Source organism: Scyliorhinus torazame, chromosome 8 (assembly GCF_047496885.1).
Source record: "Scyliorhinus torazame isolate Kashiwa2021f chromosome 8, sScyTor2.1, whole genome shotgun sequence".
In the NCBI taxonomy this organism is placed as follows: domain Eukaryota; kingdom Metazoa; phylum Chordata; class Chondrichthyes; order Carcharhiniformes; family Scyliorhinidae; genus Scyliorhinus; species Scyliorhinus torazame.
In genome coordinates, this window is record NC_092714.1 from 157629377 (window position 1) to 157647875 (window position 18499).

At 75.5% G+C, this 18499-nt stretch overlaps 1 protein-coding gene across 1 annotated transcript in view; it reads left to right on the plus strand.

The window, feature by feature from the left end:
- Window positions 1-358: 358 nt before the first annotated feature.
- mbtps2 (membrane-bound transcription factor peptidase, site 2) overlaps window positions 359-18499 on the plus strand; it is a 194774-nt gene continuing 176633 nt past the window's right edge. The window contains exon 1 of the mRNA XM_072514446.1: window positions 359-458. Within this exon, the coding sequence (XP_072370547.1) occupies window positions 384-458 (75 nt within the window). The 5' untranslated portion in view covers window positions 359-383. The remainder of the gene's footprint in view (window positions 459-18499) is intronic.

Below are 18499 nucleotides of genomic sequence, written 5' to 3' on the forward strand. Positions count from 1 at the left end.
GCCTCCTTCTGCACTCTATGTTCTATGTACCAAGACAGGTTCAGAGGCAAACTTTATTAGCAGAGATATATAGATGATGAAAGCTGAAGGTTTTGCTGGAACCGTATAAAACACTGGTTACGCCGCAGCTGGAAGTCCCGCATAGTCTCCCCCCCAAATATAAAAGCCCCACATTGCCCCCCCAAGCCCTCCACAAACACGCCAAAAGGCCCACAAAGCCCCCCCCCAAAAAAAAGGCCCAGCACTGCCCCTCATCCGGGTCAATATCGGACGATCTGCTCGGAAGCGTCTGATTGGTCAGAAATCCGTGGGTGGGGTCAGGAACTGTTGTCCGTCATTTCCGGTTACGCAGCCAGGATTCCGTGTGCGTAATTTCCGAGAGGATGGTTCCTATCTCGGTGCTGCTGTTTCCGGTGGGGATTTGGTGCGCGATTTCCCTGGGAGACTCGCTGTTGAAGGTGAGAGAGAGAGCGGTGACCCCTCCCTGAACCCTGGGACATGCCCCTCCCTTAACCCCGCCCCTGCGCTGACCCCCCCCAATACGTCCCCCCCCCCCCGGCTTTCCACTCACGCAGTCCCCGCCCCCAGGCCGTGACCCCGCCCATCACTCGACCATTCGCTGACCCGGTCTAAGACCCGCCCATTCCCCACCCCCATTACCCCCCAATTCCCTGTAAACCCCCCAACTCCCACCCCCATAACTCTCCCCACCCCCCAACTCGTCCCCCAACTCCCCCGTCCCTCAACTCCCCCCCAATCCCCCAACTCCCCCCCAATCCCCCAACTCCCCCCCCATCCCCAACTCCCCCCCCCCCCCCCCATCCCCCAACTCCCCCCCCATCCCCCAACTCCCCCCCATCCCCCAACTCCCCCCCCATCCCCCAACTCCCCCCCCCCATCCCCCAACTCCCCCCCCCATCCCCCAACTCCCCCCCCACATCCCCCAACTCCACCCGGCCCCCAACTCTCCCCCGTCCCCCAACTCCCCCCCCGTCCCCCAACTCCCCCCCCCTGTACCCCAACTCCACCACGTCCCCCAACTCCCCCCCGTCCCTCAACTTCCCCCCATCCCCCAACTCCCCGTCCCACCCCCCCGTCCCCCAACTCCCCCCCGCAACCCCCAACTCCCCACCCGCAACCCCCAACCCCAAGCAACCCCCAACCCCCCCCGCAACCCCAACCCCCCCCGCAACCCCCAACTCCCCCCCCCGCAACCCCAACTCCCCCCCCCGCAACCCCAACTCCCCCCCGCAACCCCAGCTCCCCCCGCAACCCCAGCTCCCCCGCAACCCCCAACTCCCCCCCCGCAACCCCCAACTCCCCCCCCGCAACCCCCAACTCCCCCCCCGCAACCCCCCACTCCCCCCCCCCCGCAACCCCCAACTCCCCCCCCGCATCCCCAGCTCCCCAACCCCCCGTCCCCCAACTCCCCACCCCCCGTCCCCCAACTCCCCCGTCCCCCAACTCCCCCGTCCCCCAACTCCCCCCCCGCAACCCCCAACTCCACCCCGCAACCCCAACTCCACCCCGCAACCCCCAACTCCCCCCCGCATCCCCCAACTCCCCCCCGCATCCCCCAACTCCCCCCGCATCCCCCAACTCCCCCCCCGCATCTCCCAACTCCCCCCCGCATCCCACAACTCCCCCCCCCGCATCCCCCAACTCCTCCCCGCATCCCCCAACTCCCCCCCCCTCCCCTCCACCACGCCTCCCCCAACTCACTCCGCACCACAACTCCCCGCTCCCCAACTCCCCCCCGCTCCCCCACTCCATCCCCAACTCCCCCCCGCATCCCCAACTCCCCCCCGCATCCCCAACTCCCCCCCGCATCCCCCAACTCCCCCCCGCATCCCCCAACTCCCCCCCCGCATCCCCAACTGCCCCCCCCCGCATCCCCCAACTCCCCCCCCGCATCCCAACTCCCCCCCCCCTTCCCCCCCTCGCATCCCCCAACTCCCCCCCCCCATCCCCCAACTCCCCCCCACCCCCCGGCATCCCCCAGCTCCCCCACCCCCCCGTCCCCCAACTCCCCCACCCCCCCATCCCCCAACTCCCCGTCCCCAACTCCCATCCCCCAACGCCCCCCAACTCCCCGCCCCCCAACTCCCCCCCGTCCCCCCCCCGTCCCCCAACTCCCATCCCCCAACTCCCGTCCCCCAACTCCCATCCCCCAACTCCTGTCCCCCAACTCCACACCTCCGTCCCCAAACTCCCCCCCACATCTCCACCCCCCGTCCCCAACTCCCCCCCGTCCCCCAACTTCCTCCCATCCCCCAACTCCCTCCCGTCCCCAACTCCCTCCCGTCCCCCAACTCCCCCCGTCCCCCAACTGCCCCCGTCCCCCAACTCCCCCCCCCCCGTCCCCAACTCCCCCAACTCCCCCCCCCGTCCCCCAACTCCCCCCCCGTCCCCCAACTCCCCCCCCAACTCGCCCCCGTCCCCCAACTCCGCCCCCCCGTCCCCCAACTCCCCCCCCACCCGTCCCCCAACTCCCCCCCCCCCCCGTCCCCCAACTCTTCCCCCCCCGTCCCCCAACTCCCCCTCCGTCCCCCAACTCCCCCCCCCCGTCCCCCAACTCCCCCCCATCCCCAACTCCCCCCCCCGTCCCCCAACTCCCCCCCCCCCATCCCCCAACTCCCCCCCCCCCGTCCCCCAACTCCCCCCCCCCCCCCGTCCCCGAACTCCCCCCCCGTCCCCCAACTCCCCCCCGTCCCCCAACTTCCCCCCCCCGTCCCCCAGCTCCCCACCCGTCCCCCAACTCCCCCCCCCCCCCCGTTCCCCAACTCCCCCCGGCCCCCAACTCCCCCCCGGCCCCAACTCCCGCCCGGCCCCCAACTCCCCCCGGCCCCCAACTCCTCCCGGCCCCCAACTCCTCCCGGCCCCCAACTCCCCCCCCGGCCCCCAACTCCCCCCCCGGCCCCAACTCCCCCCCGGCCCCCAACTCCCCCCCGGCCCACAACTCCCCCCCGGCCCCCAACTCCCCCCCCCGGCCCCCAACTCCCCCCCCCCGGCCCCCAACTCCCCCCCGGCCCCCAACTCCCCCCCGGCCCCCAACTCCCCCCCGGTCCCCAACTCCCCCCCCCCTCCCGTCCCCCAACTCCCCACCGTCCCCGTCCCCCAACTCCCACCTCCCCCAACTCCCCCCCCCGTCCCCCAACACCCCCCCGTCCCCCAACACACCCCCCGTCCCCCAACACACCCCCCGTCCCCCAACACACCCCCCGTCCCCCAACACACCCCCCGTCCCCCAACACACACCCCGTCCCCCAACTCCCCCTCACCCGTCCCCCAACTCCTGTCCCCCAACTCCCCCCCCCGTCCCCCAGCTCCCACCCGTCCCCCAACTCCCCCCCCCCCCCGTTCCCCAACTCCCCCCGGCCCCCAACTCCCCCCCGGCCCCAACTCCCGCCCGGCCCCCAACTCCCCCCCGGCCCCCAACTCCTCCCCGGCCCCCAACTCCCCCCCGGCCCCCAACTCCGCCCCGGCCCCCAACTCCCCCCCGGCCCACAACTCCCCCCCGGCCCCCAACTCCCCCCCCCGGCCCCCAACTCCCCCCCGGCCCCCAACTCCCCCCCCGGTCCCCAACTCCCCCCCCCCCCCTCCCGTCCCCCAACTCCCCACCGTCCCCGTCCCCCAACTCCCACCTCCCCCAACTCCCCCCCCCGTCCCCCAACACACCCCCCGTCCCCCAACACACCCCCCGTCCCCCAACACACCCCCCGTCCCCCAACACACCCCCCGTCCCCCAACACACCCCCCGTCCCCCAACACACCCCCCGTCCCCCAACACACCCCCCGTCCCCCAACACACCCCCCGTCCCGCAACACACCCCCCGTCCCCCAACACACCCCCCGTCCCCCAACACACCCCCCGTCCCCCAACACACCCCCCGTCCCCCAACACACCCCCCGTCCCCCAACACACCCCCCGTCCCCCAACACACCCCCCGTCCCCCAACACACCCCACGTCCCCCAACACCCCCCCCCGCCCCCCAACACCCCCCCCGTCCCCCAACACCCCCCCCGTCCCCCAACACACCCCCCGTCCCCCAACACACCCCCCGTCCCCCAACACACCCCCCGTCCCCCAACACACCCCCCGTCCCCCAACACACCCCCCGTCCCCCAACACACCCCCCGTCCCCCAACACACACCCCGTCCCCCAACTCCCCCTCACCCGTCCCCCAACTCCTGTCCCCCAACTCCCCCCCCCGTCCCCCAACTCCCCCCCCGTCCCCCAACTCCACCCCCCATCCCCCAACTCCACCCCCGTCCCCCAACTCCCCCCCATCCCCCAACTCCCCCCCGTCCCCCAACTCCCTCCCGTCCCACAACTCCCTCCCGTCCCACAACTCCCTCCCGTCCCCCAACTCCCTCCCGTCCCCCAACTGCCCCCGTCCCCCAACTCCCCCCCCCCCGTCCCCCAACTCCCCCTCGTCCCCCAACTCCCCCCCCTGTCCCCCAACTCCCCCCGTCCCCCAACTCCCCGTCCCCCAACTCCCCCCCCCCCCAACTCCGCCCCCCCGTCCCCCAACTCCCCCCCGTCCCCCAACTCCCCCCCCCCGTCGCCCAACTCCCCCCTCGTCCCCCAACTCCCCCCCCCCCGTCCCCCAACTCCCCCCCGTCCCCCAACTCCCCCCGGTCCCCCAACTCCCCCCCCCCGTCCCCCAACTCCCCCCCCCGTCCCCCAACTCCCCCCCCGTCCCCCAACTCCCCCCGTCCCCCAACTCCCCCCATCCCCCAACTCCCCCCCCGTCCCCCAACTCCCACCCCCTGTACCCCAACTCCACCACGTCCCCCAACTCCACCCAACTCCACCCAACTCCCCCCCACTCCCCCCCGTCCCTCAACTCCCCCCCCCCATCCCTCAACTCCCCCCCCCCCATCCCTCAACTCCCCCCCCCCCCATCCCTCAACTCCCCCCCCCATCCCCAACTCCCCCGTCCCACACCCCCCGTCCCCCAACACACCCCCCGTCCCCCAACACACCCCCCGTCCCCCAACACACCCCCCGTCCCCCAACACACCCCCCGTCCCCCAACACACCCCCCGTCCCCCAACACACCCCCCGTCCCCCAGCACACCCCCCGTCCCCCAGCACACCCCCCGTCCCCCAACACACGCCCCGTCCCCCAACACACGCCCTATCCCCCAACTCCCCCCCACCCGTACCCCAACTCCCCCCCCCGTCCCCCAACTCCCCCCCGTCCCCCAACTCCCCCCCCGTCCCCCAACACCCCCCCCGTCCCCCAACTCCCCCCCCCCCGTCCCCCAACTCTCCCCAACTCCCCCCCCCCCCCCCGTCCCCCAACTCCCCCCCCCGTCCCCCAACTCCCCCCCCCCCCCCGTCCCCCGACTCCCCCCCCGTCCCCCAACTCCCCCCCCGTCCCCCAACTCCCCCCCGTCCCCCAACTCCCCCCCTGTCCCCCAACTCCCCCCCCGTCCCCCAACTCCCCCCCCGTCCCCCAACTCCCCCCCCCCCCGTCCCCCAACTCCCCCCCCCGTCCCCCAACTCCCCCCCCCGTCCCCCAACTCCCCACCCGTCACCCGTCCCCCAACTCCCCCCCCCGTCCCCCAACTCCCCCAACTCCCCCCCCCGTCCCCCAACTCCCCCCCCGTCCCCCAACTCCCCCCCAACTCCGCCCCCCCGTCCCCCAAATCCGCCCCCCCGTCCCCCAACTCCCCCCCCCCCCCCCACCCGTCCCCCAACTCCCCCCCCGTCCCCCAACTCCCCCCCCGTCCCCCAACTCCCCCCCCCCCCGTCCCCCAACTCCCCCCCCCGTCCCCCAACTCCCCCCCATCCCCCAACTCCCCCCCGTCCCCCAACTCCCCCCCCCCCATCCCCCAACTCCCCCCCCCCCGTCCCCCAACTCCCCCCCCCCCCGTCCCCCAACTCCCCCCCGTCCCCCAACTCCCCCCCGTCCCCCAACTTCCCCCCCCCCGTCCCCCAGCTCCCACCCGTCCCCCAACTCCACCCCGTTCCCCAACTCCCCCCGGCCCCCAACTCCCCCCCGGCCCCCAACTCCCCCCCGGCCCCCAACTCCCCCCCGACCCCCAACTCCCCCCCGGCCCCCATCTCCCCCCCGGCCCCCAACTCCCCCCCGGCCCCCAACTCCCCCCCGGCCCCCAACTCCCCCCCGGCCCCCAACCCCCCCCCCGGTCCCCAACTCCCCCCCCCCCCCCCTCCCGTCCCCCAACTCCCCACCGTCCCCGTCCCCCAACTCCCACCTCCCCCAACTCCCCCCCCCGTCCCCCAACACACCTCCCGTCCCCCAACACACCCCCCGTCCCCCAACACACCCCCCCGTCCCCCAACACACCCCCCGTCCCCCAACACCCCCCCCGTCCCCCAACACACCCCCCGTCCCCCAACACACCCCCCGTCCCCCAACACACCCCCCGTCCCCCAACACACCCCCCGTCCCCCAACACACCCCCGTCCCCCAACACACCCCCCGTCCCCCAACACACCCCCCGTCCCCCAACACACCCCCCGTCCCCCAACACACCCCCCGTCCCCCAACACACCCCCCGTCCCCCAACACACCCCCCGTCCCCCAACACACCCCCCGTCCCCCAACACCCCCCCCCGTCCCCCAACACACCCCCCGTCCCCCAACACACCCCCCGTCCCCCAACACACCCCCCGTCCCCCAACACACCCCCTGTCCCCCAACACACACCCCGTCCCCCAACTCCCCCTCACCCGTCCCCCAACTCCTGTCCCCCAACTCCCCCCCCCGTCCCCCAACTCCCCCCCCCATCCCCCAACTCCACCCCCGTCCCCCAACTCCCCCCATCCCCCAACTCCCTCCCGTCCCCCAACTCCCTCCCGTCCCCCAACTCCCTCCCGTCCCCCAACTCCCTCCCGTCCCCCAACTCCCCCCCGTCCCCCAACTGCCCCCGTCCCCCAACTGCCCCCGTCCCCCAACTGCCCCCGTCCCCCAACTCCCCCCCGTCCCCCAACTCCCCCTCGTCCCCCAACTCCCCCCCCCCCCGTCCCCCAACTCCCCCCCCCCGTCCCCCAACTCCCCCCCCCCGTCCCCCAACTCCCCCCCCCCGTCCCCCAACTCCGCCCCCCCGTCCCCCAACTCCCCCCCCATCCCCCAACTCCCCCCCCCCGTCCCCCAACTCCCCCCTCGTCCCCCAACTCCCCCCCCCGTTCCCCAACTCCCCCCCCGTCCCCCAACTCCCCCCCCGTCCCCCAACTCCCCCCCCCCCGTCCCCCAACTCCCCCCGTCCCCCAACTCCCCCATCCCCCAACTCCCCCCCCCCCCCCGTCCCCCAACTCCCACCCCCTGTACCCCAACTCCACCACGTCCCCCAACTCCACCCAACTCCCCCCCCCACTCCCCCCCCCGTCCCTCAACTCCCCCCCCCATCCCACAACTCCCCCCCCCCCATCCCTCAACTCCCCCCCCATCCCCCAACTCCCCCGTCCCACACCCCCCGTCCCCCAACACACCCCCCGTCCCCCAACACACCCCCCCGTCCCCCAACACACCCCCCGTCCCCCAACACACCCCCCGTCCCCCAACACACCCCCCGTCCCCCAACACACCCCCCGTCCCCCAACACACCCCCCGTCCCCCAGCACACCCCCCGTCCCCCAGCACACCCCCCGTCCCCCAACACACGCCCCGTCCCCCAACACACGCCCCGTCCCCCAACTCCCCCCCACCCGTACCCCAACTCCCCCCCCGTCCCCCAACACCCCCCCCGTCCCCCAACTCCCCCCCCCGTCCCCCAACTCTCCCCAACTCCCCCCCCCCGTCCCCCAACTCCCCCCCCGTCCCCCAACTCCCCCCCCCCATCCCCCGACTCCCCCCCCCGTCCCCCAACTCCCCCCCCCGTCCCCCAACTCCCCACCCGTCCCCCAACTCCCCACCCGTCCCCCAACTCCCCACCCGTCCCCCAACTCCCCACCCGTCCCCCAACTCCCCACCCGTCCCCCAACTCCCCACCCGTCCCCCAACTCCCCACCCGTCCCCCAACTCCCCACCCGTCCCCCAACTCCCCACCCGTCCCCCAACTCCCCCCCCCCCGTCCCCCAACCCCCCCCCGTCCCCCAACTCCCCCCCCCGTACCCCAACTTCCCCCCCGTCCCCCAACTCCCCCCCGTCCCCCAACTCCCCCCCGTCCCCCAACTTCCCCCCCGTCTCCCAACTCCCCCCGTCCCCCAACTCCCCCCCCCGTCCCCCAACTCCCTCCCCGTCCCCCAACTCCCCCCCATCCCCCATCTCCCCCCCCCCAACTCCCCCCCCGTCCCCCAACTCCCCCCCGTCCCCCAACTCCCCCCCCGTCCCCCAACTCCCCCCCCGTCCCCCAACTCCCCCGTCCCACACCCCCCGTCCCCCAACACCCCCCCCGTCCCCCAACACACCCCCCGTCCCCCAACACACCCCCCGTCCCCCAACACACCCCCCGTCCCCCAACACACCCCCCGTCCCCCAACACACCCCCCGTCCCCCAACACACCCCCCGTCCCCCAACACACCCCCCGTCCCCCAGCACACCCCCCGTCCCCCAGCACACCCCCCGTCCCCCAGCACACCCCCCGTCCCCCAACACACGCCCCGTCCCCCAACACACGCCCCGTCCCCCAACTCCCCCCCACCCGTACCCCAACTCCCCCCCCCCCCCAACTCCCCCCCCGTCCCCCAACACCCCCCCCCGTCCCCCAACTCCCCCCCCCCCGTCCCCCAACTCTCCCCAACTCCCCCCCCCGTCCCCCAACTCCCCCCCCGTCCCCCAACTCCCCCCCCCCATCCCCCGACTCCCCCCCCCGTCCCCCAACTCCCCCCCCCGTCCCCCAACTCCCCACCCGTCCCCCAACTCCCCACCCGTCCCCCAACTCCCCACCCGTCCCCCAACTCCCCACCCGTCCCCCAACTCCCCACCCGTCCCCCAACTCCCCACCCGTCCCCCAACTCCCCACCCGTCCCCCAACTCCCCACCCGTCCCCCAACTCCCCACCCGTCCCCCAACTCCCCCCCCCCCCGTCCCCCAACCCCCCCCCGTCCCCCAACTCCCCCCCCCGTACCCCAACTTCCCCCCCGTCCCCCAACTCCCCCCCCGTCCCCCAACTCCCCCCCGTCCCCCAACTTCCCCCCCGTCTCCCAACTCCCCCCCGTCCCCCAACTCCCCCCCCCCGTCCCCCAACTCCCTCCCCGTCCCCCAACTCCCCCCCATCCCCCATCTCCCCCCCCCCAACTCCCCCCCCGTCCCCCAACTCCCCCCCGTCCCCCAACTCCCCCCCCGTCCCCCACTCCCCCCCCGTCCCCCAACTCCCCCCCGTCCCCCAACTCCCCCCGTCCCCCAACTCCCCCCCCGTCCCCCAACTCCCCCCCGTCCCCCAACTCCCCCCCCGTCCCCCAACTCCCCCCCGTCCCCCAACTCCCCCCCCCGTCCCCCAACTCCCCCCCGTCCCCCAACTCCCCCCCCGTCCCCCAACTCCCCCCCCCGTCCCCCAACTCCCCCCCCGTCCCCCAACTCCCCCCCGGCCCCCAACTCCCCCGGCCCCCAACTCCCCCCGGCCCCAACTCCCCCCGGCCCCCAACTCCCCCCGGCCCCCAACTCCCCCCGGCCCCCAACTCCTCCCGGCCCCCAACTCCCCCCGGCCCCCAACTCCCCCCGGCCCCCAACTCCCCCCGGCCCCCAACTCCCCCCGGCCCCCAACTCCCCCCCCGGCCCCCAACTCCCCCCGGCCCCCCCAACTCCCCCCGGCCCCCAACTCCCCCCGGCCCCCAATCCCCCCGGCCCCCAACTCCCCCCGGCCCCCAACTCCCCCCGGCCCCCAACTCCCCCCGTCCCCCAACTCCCCCCGTCCCCCCCCGCAACCCCCAACTCCCCCCCGCAACCCCCCCAACTCCACCCCGCAACCCCCAACTCCCCCCCCCCCGCATCCCCCAGCTCCCCAACCCCCCCCGTCCCCCAACTCCCCCACCCCCCGTCCCCCAACACCCCCGTCCCCAACACCAGCGTCCCCCAACACCCCCGTCCCCCAACTCCCCCGTCCCCCAACTCCCCCCCGTCCCCCCAACTCCCCCCCCCCGCAACCCCAACTCCCCCCCCCCGCCACCCCCAAATCCCCCCCCCCCCCGCAACCCCCAACTCCCCCCCGCAACCCCCAACTCCCCCCCGCAACCCCCAACCTCCCCCCCGCAACCCCCAAATCCCCCCCGCATCCCCCAACTCCCCCCCTCATCCCCCAACTCCCCCCCGCATCCCCCAACTCCCCCCCGCATCCCCCAACTCCCCCCCGCATCCCCCAACTCCCCCCCGCATCCCCCAACTCGCCCCCCGCATCCCCCAACTCGCCCCCCGCATCCCCCAACTCGCCCCCCGCATCCCCCAACTCGCCCCCCGGATCCCCAACTCCCCCCCCGGATCCCCCAACTCCCCCCCGCATCCCCCAACTCCCCCCCGCATCCCCCAACTCCCCCCCCCGCATCCCCCAACTCCCCCCCCCCCGCATCCCCCAACTCCCCCCCCCCCGCATCCCCCAACTCCCCCCCCCCCCCGCATCCCCCAACTCCCCCCCCGCATCACCCAACTCCCCCCCCCCCCCGCATCCCCCAACTCCCCCCACCCCGCATCCCCCAACTCCCCCCCCCCCCTCTCCCCCCCGCATCCCCCAACTCCCCCCCCCATCCCCCAACTCCCCCCCCCCCCGGCATCCCCCAACTCCCCCACCCCCCCGTCCCCCAACTCCCCCACCCCCCCATCCCCCAACTCCCCGTCCCCAACTCCCGTCCCCCAACGCCCCCCAACTCCCCGCCCCCCCCCCCCGTCCCCGTCCCCAACTCCCATCCCCCAACTCCTGTCCCCCAACTCCCGTCCCCCAACTCCTGTCCCCCAACTCCACACCTCCGTCCCCGTCCCCAAACTCCCCCCCCACATCTCCACCCCCCGTCCCCCAACTCCCCCCCATCCCCCAACTCCCCCCCCATCCCCCAACTCCCTCCCGTCCCCCAACTCCCTCCCGTCCCCCAACTCCCTCCCGTCCCCCAACTCCCTCCCGTCCCCCAACTCCCCCCATCCCCCAACTGCCCCCGTCCCCCAACTCCCCCCCCGTCCCCCAACTCCCCCTCGTCCCCTAACTCCCCCCCCGTCCCCCAACTACCCCCGTCCCCCAACTCCCCCCCGTCCCCCAACTCCCCCGCCCCCCCGTCCCCCAACTCCCCCCCCCCCGTCCCCGAACTCCCCCCCCGTCCCCCAACTCCCACCCCCCCGGTCCCCCAACTCCCCCCGTCCCCCAACTCCCCCCGTCCCCCAACTCCCCCCGTCCCCCAAATCTCCCCCCCGTCCCCCAACTCCCCCCCCCGTCCCCCAACTCCCCCCCCAACTCCCCCCCGTCCCCCAACTTCCCCCCCCCGTCCCCCAACTTCCCCCCCCCGTCCCCAACTCCCCCCCCCGTCCCCCAACTCCCCCCCCGTCCCCCAACTTCCCCCCCCCGTCCCCCAACTTCCCCCCCACCCGTTCCCCCAACTCCCCCCCCCCGTCCCCCAACTCCCCCCCCCGTCCCCCAACTCCCCCCCCCCGTCCCCCAACTCCCCCCGTCCCCCAACTCCCCCACCCCCGTCCCCCAACTCCCCCCCCCCCGGTCCCCCAACTCCCCCCCGTCCCCCAACTCCCCCCCCCGTCCCCCAACTCCCCCCCCCGTCCCCCAACTCCCCCCCCCGTCCCCCAAATCCCCCCCCCCCGTCCCCCAACTCCCCCCCCGTCCCCCAACTCCCCCCCCGTCCCCCAACTCCCCCCCCGTCCCCCAACTCCCCCCGTCCCCCAACTCCCCCCATCCCCCAACTCCCACCCCCTGTACCCCAACTCCACCACGTCCCCCAACTCCCCCCCCCCCCGTCCCCCAACTCCCCCCCCGTCCCCCAACTCCCCCCCCGTCCCCCAAGTCCCCCCCCGTCCCCCAACTCCCCCCCGTCCCCCAACTCCCCCCCCCGTCCCCCAACTCCCCCCCCGTCCCCCAACTCCCCCCCCTGTCCCCCAACTCCCCCCCGTCCCCCAACTCCCCCCGTCCCCCAACTCCCCCCCCCCGTCCCCCAACTCCCCCCCCCTCCCCCCGTCCCCCAACTCCCCCCCCCCCCGTCCCCCAACTCCCCCCCCCCGTCCCCCAACTCCCCCCCCCGTCCCCCAACTCCCCCCCCGTCCCCCAACTCCCCCCCCGTCCTCCAACTCCCCCCCCATCCCCCAACTCCCCCCCCGTCGCCCAACTCCCCCCCCCGTCGCCCAACTGCCCCCCCCGTCCCCCAACTCCCCCCCGTCCCCCAACTCCCCCCCCGTCCCCCAACTCCCCCCCCGTCCCCCAACTCCCCCCCCCGTCCCCCAACTCCCCCCCCGTCCCCCAGCTCCCCCCCGTCCCCCAACTCCCCCCCCGTCCCCCAACTCCCCCCCCGTCCCCCAACTCCCCCCCCGTCCCCCAACTCCCCCCCCGTCCCCCAACTCCCCCCCCCCCCCGTCCCCCAACTCCCCCCCGTCCCCCAACTCCCCCCCCGTCCCCCAACTCCCCCCCCCGTCCCCCAACTCCCCCCCCCGTCCCCCAACTCCCCCCCCGTCCCCCAACTCCCCCCCCCCGTCCCCCAACACCCCCCCGTCCCCCAACTCCCCCCCGTCCCCCAACTCCCCCCCCGTCCCCCAACTCCCCCCCCGTCCCCCAACTCCCCCCCCGTCCCCCAACTCCCCCCCCGTCCCCCAACTCCCCCCCGTCCCCCAACTCCCCCCCCGTCCCCCAACTCCCCCCCCGTCCCCCAACTCCCCCCCCGTCCCCCAACTCCCCCCCGTCCCCCAACTCCCCCCGTGCCCCAACTCCACCCAACTCCCCCCCCCCCCGTCCCCCAACTCCCACCCCCTGTACCCCAACTCCACCACATCCCCCAACTCCACCCAACTCCCCCCGCACTCCCTCCCGTCCCTCAACTCCTCCCCCATCCCTCAACTCCCCCCCCATCCCCCAACTCCCCCGTCCCACACCCCCCGTCCCCCAAAACACCCCCCGTCCCCCAACACACCCCCCGTCCCCCAACTCCCCCCCCCGTCCCCCAACTCCCGCCCCGTCCCCCAACTCCCCCCCCCGTCCCCCAACTCCCCCCCCGTCCCCCAACTCCCCCCAGCCCCCAACTCCCCCCCCGGCCCCCAACTCCCCCCGGCCCCCAACTCCCCCCGGCCCCCAACTCCCCCCGGCCCCCAACTCCCCCCGGCCCCCAACTCCCCCCGGCCCCCAACTCCCCCCGGCCCCCAACTCCCCCCGGCCCCCAACTCCCCCCGGCCCCCAACTCCCCCCGGCCCCCAACTCCCCCCCGGCCCCCAACTCCCCCCCTCCCGTCCCCCAACTCCCCACCGTCCCCCAACTCCCCACCCCCCTCCAATTCCCACCTCCCCCAACTCCCCCCCCCCGTCCCCCAACACCCCCCCCGTCCCCCAACACCCCCCCCGTCCCCCAACACACCCCCCGTCCCCCAACACACCCCCCGTCCCCCAACACACCCCCCGTCCCCCCACACACCCCCCGTCCCCCCACACACCCCCCGTACCCCCACACACCCCCCGTACCCCCACACACCCCCCGTACCCCCAACACACCCCCCGTCCCCCAACACACCCCCCGTCCCCCAACACACCCCCCGTCCCCCAACACACCCCCCGTCCCCCAACACACCCCCCGTCCCCCAACACACCCCCCGTCCCCCAACACACCCCCCGTCCCCCAACACACCCCCCGTCCCCCAACACACCCCCCGTCCCCCAACACACCCCCCGTCCCCCAACACACCCCCCGTCCCCCAACACACCCCCCGTCCCCCAACACACCCCCCGTCCCCCAACACACCCCCCGTCCCCCAACACACCCCCCGTCCCCCAACACACCCCCCGTCCCCCAACACACCCCCCGTCCCCCAACACACCCCCCGTCCCCCAACACACCCCCCGTCCCCCAACACACCCCCCGTCCCCCAACACACCCCCCGTCCCCCAACACACCCCCCGTCCCCCAACACACCCCCCGTCCCCCAACACACCCCCCGTCCCCCAACACACCCCCCGTCCCCCAACACACACCCCGTCCCCCAACACACACCCCGTCCCCCAACTCCCCACCGTCCCCGTCCCCCAACTCCCCACCCCCCTCCAACTCCCCCCGTCCCCCAACACACGCCCCGTCCCCCAACACACGCCCCGTCCCCCAACACACCCCCCGTCCCCCAACACACCCCCCCGTCCCCCAACACACCCCCCGTCCCCCAACACCCCCCCCGTCCCCCAACACCACCCCCGTCCCCCAACACCACCCCCGTCCCCCAACACACCCCCCGTCCCCCAACACACCCCCCGTCCCCCAACACACCCCCCGTCCCCCAACACACCCCCCGTCCCCCCACACACCCCCCGTACCCCCACACACCCCCCGTACCCCCACACACCCCCCGTACCCCCAACACACCCCCCGTCCCCCAACACACCCCCCGTCCCCCAACACACCCCCGTCCCCCAACACACCCCCGTCCCCCAACACACCCCCCGTCCCCCAACACACCCCCCGTCCCCCAACACACCCCCCGTCCCCCAACACACCCCCCGTCCCCCAACACACCCCCCGTCCCCCAACACACCCCCCGTCCCCCAACACACCCCCCGTCCCCCAACACACCCCCCGTCTCCCAACACACTCCCCGTCTCCCAACACACCCCCCGTCTCCCAACACACCCCCCGTCTCCCAACACACCCCCCGTCCCCCAACACCCCCCCCCCCGTCCCCCAACACACCCCCCGTCCCCCAACACACCCCCCGTCCCCCAACACACCCCCCGTCCCCCAACACACCCCCCGTCCCCCAACACACCCCCCGTCCCCCAACACACCCCCCGTCCCCCAACACACCCCCCGTCCCCCAACACACCCCCCGTCCCCCAACACACCCCCCCGTCCCCCAACACACCCCCCGTCCCCCAACACACCCCCCGTCCCCCAACACACCCCCCGTCCCCCAACACACCCCCCGTCCCCCAACACACCCCCCGTCCCCCAACACACCCCCCGTCCCCCAACACACCCCCCGTCCCCCAACACACCCCCCGTCCCCCAACACACACCCCGTCCCCCAACTCCCCACCGTCCCCGTCCCCCAACTCCCCACCCCCCTCCAACTCCCCCCGTCCCCCAACACACGCCCCGTCCCCCAACACACGCCCCGTCCCCCAACACCCCCCCCGTCCCCCAACACCCCCCCCGTCCCCCAACACCCCCCCCGTCCCCCAACACCCCCCCCCGTCCCCCAACACCCCCCCCGTCCCCCAACACCCCCCCCGTCGCCCAACACCCCCCCCGTCCCCCAACACCTCCCCCGTCCCCCAACACCCCCCCCCGTCCCCCAACACCCCCCCGTCCCCCAACACCCCCCCCGTCCCCCAACACCCCCCCCGTCCCCCAACACCCCCCCCGTCCCCCAACACCCCCCCCGTCCCCCAACACCCCCCCCCGTCCCCCAACACACCCCCCGTCCCCCAACACACCCCCCGTCCCCCAACACACCCCCCGTCCCCCAACACACCCCCCGTCCCCCAACACACCCCCGTCCCCCAACACACCCCCGTCCCCCAACACACCCCCCGTCCCCCAACACACCCCCCGTCCCCCAACACACCCCCCGTCCCCCAACACACCCCCCGTCCCCCAACACACCCCCCGTCCCCCAACACACCCCCCGTCCCCCAACACACCCCCCGTCCCCCAACACACCCCCCGTCCCCCAACACACCCCCCGTCCCCCAACACACCCCCCGTCCCCCAACACACCCCCCGTCCCCCAACACACCCCCCGTCCCCCAACACACCCCCCGTCCCCCAACACACCCCCCGTCCCCCAACACACCCCCCGTCCCCCAACACACCCACCGTCCCCCAACTCCACCCCCGTCCCCCAACTCCCCCCGTCCCCGTCCCCAACTCCCCCGTCCCCGTCCCCCAACTCCCCCCGTCCCCGTCCCCCAACTCCCCCCGTCCCCGTCCCCCAACTCCCCCCGTCCCCCAACTCACCCCCCCCATCCCCCAACACCCCCCCGTCCCCCAACTTCCCCCCCCTTCCCCCAACCCCCCCCGTCCCCCAACTCCCCCGTCCCCCAACTCCCCCGTCCCCCAACTCCCCCGTCCCCCAACTCCCCCGTCCCCCAACTCCCCCGTCCCCCAACTCCCCCGTCCCCCAACTCCCCCGTCCCCCAACTCCCCCGTCCCCCAACTCCCCCGTCCCCCCAACTCGCCCCCCGCAACCCCCAACTCCCTCCCGCACCCCCCAACTCCACCACCCCCGTCCCCCAACTCCCCCGTTCCCCAACTCCCCCACCCCCCGCCTCCCTCCTCCTCCTCCCCCCTCCTCCCCCAACTCCCCCCCCCCCGCATCCCCCAACTCCCCCACCCCTCCTCTTCCCGTCTCCCTCCTCCTCCCTTCTCCCTCCTCCCGTCTCCCTCCTCCTCCCTTCTCCCCCCAGCTCCCCAGTCTCCCCCCAGCTCCCCAGTCTCCCCCCAGCTCCCCAGTCTCCCCCCCGCTCCCCAGTCTCGCCCCGCTCCCCAGTCTCGCCCCGCTCCCCAGTCTCGCCCCGCTCCCCAGTCTCGCCCCGCTCCCCAGTCTCGCCCCGCTCCCCAGTCTCGCCCCGCTCCCCAGTCTCGCCCCCGCTCCCCAGTCTCCCCCCGCTCCCCAGTCTCCCCCCGCTCCCCAGTCTCCCCCCGCTCCCCAGTCTCCCCCCGCTCCCCAGTCTCCCCCCGCTCCCCAGTCTCCCCCCGCTCCCCAGTCTCCCCCCGCTCCCCAGTCTCCCCCCGCTCCCCAGTCTCCCCCCGCTCCCCAGTCTCCCCCCGCTCCCCAGTCTCCCCCCGCTCCCCAGTCTCCCCCCGCTCCCCAGTCTCCCCCCGCTCCCCAGTCTCCCCCCGCTCCCCAGTCTCCCCCCGCTCCCCAGTCTCCCCCCGCTCCCCAGTCTCCCCCCGCTCCCCAGTCTCCCCCCGCTCCCCAGTCTCCCCCCGCTCCCCAGTCTCCCCCCGCTCCCCAGTCTCCCCCCGCTCCCCAGTCTCCCCCCGCTCCCCAGTCTCCCCCCGCTCCCCAGTCTCCCCCCGCTCCCCAGTCTCCCCCCGCTCCCCAGTCTCCCCCCGCTCCCCAGTCTCCCCCCGCTCCCCAGTCTCCCCCCGCTCCCCAGTCTCCCCCCGCTCCCCAGTCTCCCCCCGCTCCCCAGTCTCCCCCCGCTCCCCAGTCTCCCCCCGCTCCCCAGTCTCCCCCCGCTCCCCAGTCTCCCCCGCTCCCCAGTCTCCCCCCGCTCCCCAGTCTCCCCCCGCTCCCCAGTCTCCCCCGCTCCCCAGTCTCCCCCGCTCCCCAGTCTCCCCCCGCTCCCCAGTCTCCCCCCGCTCCCCAGTCTCCCCCCGCTCCCCAGTCTCCCCCCGCTCCCCAGTCTCCCCCCGCTCCCCAGTCTCCCCCCGCTCCCCAGTCTCCCCCCGCTCCCCAGTCTCCCCCCGCTCCCCAGTCTCCCCCGCTCCCCAGTCTCCCCCCGCTCCCCAGTCTCCCCCCGCTCCCCAGTCTCCCCCCGCTCCCCAGTCTCCCCCCGCTCCCCAGTCTCCCCCCGCTCCCCAGTCTCCCCCCGCTCCCCAGTCTCCCCCCGCTCCCCAGACTCCCCCCGCTCCCCAGCCTCTCCCCGCTCCCCAGCCTCTCCCCGCTCCCCAGCCTCCCCCCGCTCCCCAGCCTCCCCCGCTCCCCAGCCTCCCCCCGCTCCCCAGCCTCCCCCCGCTCCCCAGCCTCCCCCCGCTCCCCAGCCTCCCCCCGCTCCCCAGCCTCCCCCCGCTCCCCAGCCTCCCCCCGCTCCCCAGCCTCCCCCCGCTCCCCAGCCTCCCCCCGCTCCCCAGCCTCCCCCGCTCCCCAGCCTCCCCCGCTCCCCAGCCTCCCCCCGCTCCCCAGCCTCCCCCGCTCCGCAGCCTCCCCCGCTCCCCAGCCTCCCCGCTCCCCAGTCTCCCCGCTCCCCAGTCTCCCCGCTCCCCAGTCTCCCCCCGCTCCCCTGTCTCCCCAGTCTCCCCCCGCTCCCCAGTCTCCCCCCGCTCCCCAGTCTCCCCCCGCTCCCCAGTCTCCCCCCCCTCCCCAGTCTCTCCCTCCTCCCCAGTCTCCCCCTCCTCCCCAGTCTCCCCCTCCTCCCCAGACTCCCCCTCCTCCCCAGACTCCCCCTCCTCCCCAGACTCCCCCTCCTCCCCAGTCTCCCCCTCCTCCCCAGTCTCCCCCTCCTCCCCAGTCTCCCCCTCCTCCCCAGTCTCCCCCTCCTCCCCAGTCTCCCCCTCCTCCCCAGTCTCCCCCTCCTCCCCAGTCTCCCCCTCCTCCCCAGTCTCCCCCTCCTCCCCAGTCTCCCCCTCCTCCCCAGTCTCCCCCCAGTCACCCCCCTCCTCCCCAGTCTCCCCCCCCCAGTCTCCCTCCTCCTCCCCAGTCTCCCTCCTCCTCCCCAGTCTCCCTCCTCCTCCCCAGTCTCCCCCC